The 2,990-nt window shown below is 41.3% G+C and overlaps 1 protein-coding gene across 1 annotated transcript; it reads left to right on the top strand.

Moving 5' to 3' along the window:
• Positions 1 to 94: 94 nt before the first annotated feature.
• LOC139027944 (cyclic nucleotide-binding domain-containing protein 2-like) lies at positions 95 to 1,888 on the top strand. The gene is made up of 4 exons (XM_070444150.1): positions 95 to 359; positions 471 to 588; positions 812 to 975; positions 1,293 to 1,888. Exons 1-4 carry the CDS (start codon positions 184 to 186, stop codon positions 1,513 to 1,515), a joined length of 681 nt encoding a protein of 226 aa, XP_070300251.1. The 5' UTR covers positions 95 to 183; the 3' UTR covers positions 1,516 to 1,888.
• Positions 1,889 to 2,990: the final 1,102 nt, after the last annotated feature.

Genomic DNA, 2,990 nt, shown 5'->3' with positions numbered 1-2,990 from the left:
TGAAAATAAGAATTTGTTCTTAACTGACCTGCCTAGTTAAATAAAGGTAAAAAATAATAAAAGTTATAGGCAACCTCAGTTTTCCCTGTATCCTATAGCAACCAGAGTAACACTTYTTTTATTTTTATAAAAAACTGTGTATGTTTTGAGTTTTGAGTAAGATTCTAACATTTGTGCAATGACATGTTGAAGAACAATAAAAGCAACATTATCTCGCTCTCTTTCTCTCTCCATCTCTCTGTCTGTCTGTCTCTCTTTCTCTGTCGCTCTCTCTCTCCCTCTTCCTCTCTCTCAGTAAGCAGAGGTACATGTTTGCCAACACATGGTTTCAAAGGCGAGCTGACCATCCAACCAGGAAGGTAATGTAACTGGCCACAGTGTATTTACCTGGACGTACCACACATCAGTGACATCGATGCATCTCAGCTGTGTCCAGTTAAGTTGTGTCTGTCTGTTCTACTCTTCCTCAGTGTCATAAAACACAAAGTCCTCCTCAATAATCCTCCACGTCCTCCCAGAGGACTTCCTGCAGACCTGCCCACCAGGGCCTGTTTCCTGATCGACACCCTTCAACAGAGCAGCACATTTGTACGTAGCCCTAAGGTCCAGACGTTACCCACATCAACATTGGAAGAAACCTGTATGGTACTTGTGCCTTGTGTTCAGCATGGATGACCATGTAATAACATGATAATATGACATCCATGGCATTCTGTGTTCTGAGCATAGAGTTGTATTCACTTCCTTAAACTCTTCCTCTAGTGTTTTCTAACTCTATGGTTCTGTGTATCTGCTGTGTGGTGTGGTTCAGGGTCTGAACCAGTACCTGATGCCGTCAAAGCAGAGAGACTGTCGCAGGTTCACTCTGGTCAGCCAGAGCGTGGAGATCCTGCGGGTGGAGAAGACTCGCTTTGACAAGCTGGTGGACAACACCACCATGAAGAAGCTGGAGGCCCTGCAGAAAACCTACCCAAGGTGAGACTTATGGATACCAGTTCAGATGGGCTGCCCTTACTGGTGCACTTCATAGAAAAGACGGGGCACCAGAAACAACCCCTAGCCCCTACCCTCTAGGTGTTTGTGTAGATCTAAGACGACTCAGGACTAGATAGGTGTAAGGCAAGCAATCCACAGAGGGCAAGGTGGAACTTTCACTGTATTGCTTATACCTATCTAATCCTCTCAGATCTAGCTAGGGACAATGTACGCATTACTGTAAGTCGCTTTGGAAAAGAGCGTCTGCTGAATGGCATATATTATTAAGAACGCTTTTGTGTTATCTTCCTGTGTAGCGACGACGAGCTGTGCACTGTGTTCCTGGAACACAGCCGCTGGAAGGACTACAAACACAGTGTGTTACAGGACCTGTTCCCCCACCGGGTCGCCCCAATCAGAAACCCCAAAACCCAGAAGCAGCAGGGCCACTGTGGCCCCAGCCAGGRCCTTCAGCAGACCAGACACGTGGTCAACAGGCTGAAACAGACAAAGCAGWGGGTAGAGCCAAAAAAATATTAAATAAAGGAATAACTGTGTAGATGAATGAATACATAGACATGGTTTTATCAATYTGTTTCAAGTTRGAGCGTTTGCTGCATTTTTCCTTATTTTCATCCTTATGGCRCATGCCTACCTTGCAACTAAAAACTATTTCACTGCATTTAGTTAACATCAGGCAGAAATCAAATTATCTGCACACCATAATACCTTTTCTCAAGAAGAAAGGTTTTGAAGTATAATTTCTCATGAGCGGGTCATGAGAAAACATACTTTAAACTCTTCTGCCCCTGCCTCTGCTCTCTGTGAGTAGAAAGCTGGAGGAACTCGGTTGTCACTAGTTAACACAGTCACGAAGTCAAAATTGGCTATATTGTATAAAATATAAAGAAAACTAAAATGTGTTTTATTATCTTAATGTAAGGTTAGGTTTAGACATAAGGTTAGCAGTGTGCTTAAGGTTAGGTGTAAAAACAGATCTTAAGAAGAGAAATTGTAGAAATAGACAGAGGGTTTAGACATACTTATGGCTATGTCCCTCTGCCCAGTTGTTGATGATGCATGCGAGATCTTYCAAAGCCTGGATATTTTTTAAGTATCAGCTTGCCACATCATGGTCACATTCCCCTGCTCAGATGTTGCATATATCAACCAATGGTTCCGTGCGACGTCGTCGACAATGTCATCCCCTGACAGATTCCTATAACATATGATGTATGACTGAGGAACTCCTATAATTTTACCCTAGTAGGCGGTAACTGCATAACAACATGGTGATCAGCTGAAAGTAACCAATCACAGCCAAACTTAAGCTCGGTTCCTTCGCAACCAAGACCCACCCCTAACGACCCACGAGCTCCACATCGGCAACGTAAAGGGATTGATGACTGTCGCAAACTCTGCAGCCTAAGAAAAATACTGAAATAATTCCTCCATAGACATACATGTATAGCTGAATGTCTTCTGCCTCTGAAATATATATTGTGGCCGGCAAATAAATGTAATATATCAAAGCTCCCCTTACTCAGCCTATCCTAGCAAGGCAATTGACGAGAGCTAAATCAAAAATATTTTGACTTCCGGATTTACATGTCAAAATAAAAGCACGTTTTTTAATTGAAAATCAATTATTGTTTAGCTTTTCCCATGTATATATAAAAAAAAATCCAACTAATTCACGATCTGAGTTATGTGCACCCTGCTCATTATGGAGCTGGTTTAGCCCAATCAATATGTTTTTATTATTATTGGCTTTGCCAGTCTTCTGTAAGTATCCCCATATGTTGGTAGGCTGTATTTTGTCTAACTCTAAAATAGTAGGCTAACTTAGGCCAAATCCAGTTTGGATTCAGTTCAGTTATATATATTTTTTTAAATTTAGAAATGAATTGTTAATCGTTTAAGTTATTTAGTCAATTTTGGCAACATTAATATTTATCACTATACACTTCTACCTATGTTTGTTTTGTTTTGAAAATGTTCCCTTGGGCTTAATA

The sequence above is a fragment of the Salvelinus sp. IW2-2015 genome, linkage group LG6.2, assembly GCF_002910315.2.
Source record: "Salvelinus sp. IW2-2015 linkage group LG6.2, ASM291031v2, whole genome shotgun sequence".
NCBI classification, from domain to species: domain Eukaryota; kingdom Metazoa; phylum Chordata; class Actinopteri; order Salmoniformes; family Salmonidae; genus Salvelinus; species Salvelinus sp. IW2-2015.
The sequence above is the reverse complement of the archived record's forward strand: the minus strand, read 5'-3'. Positions and strand labels throughout refer to the sequence as shown.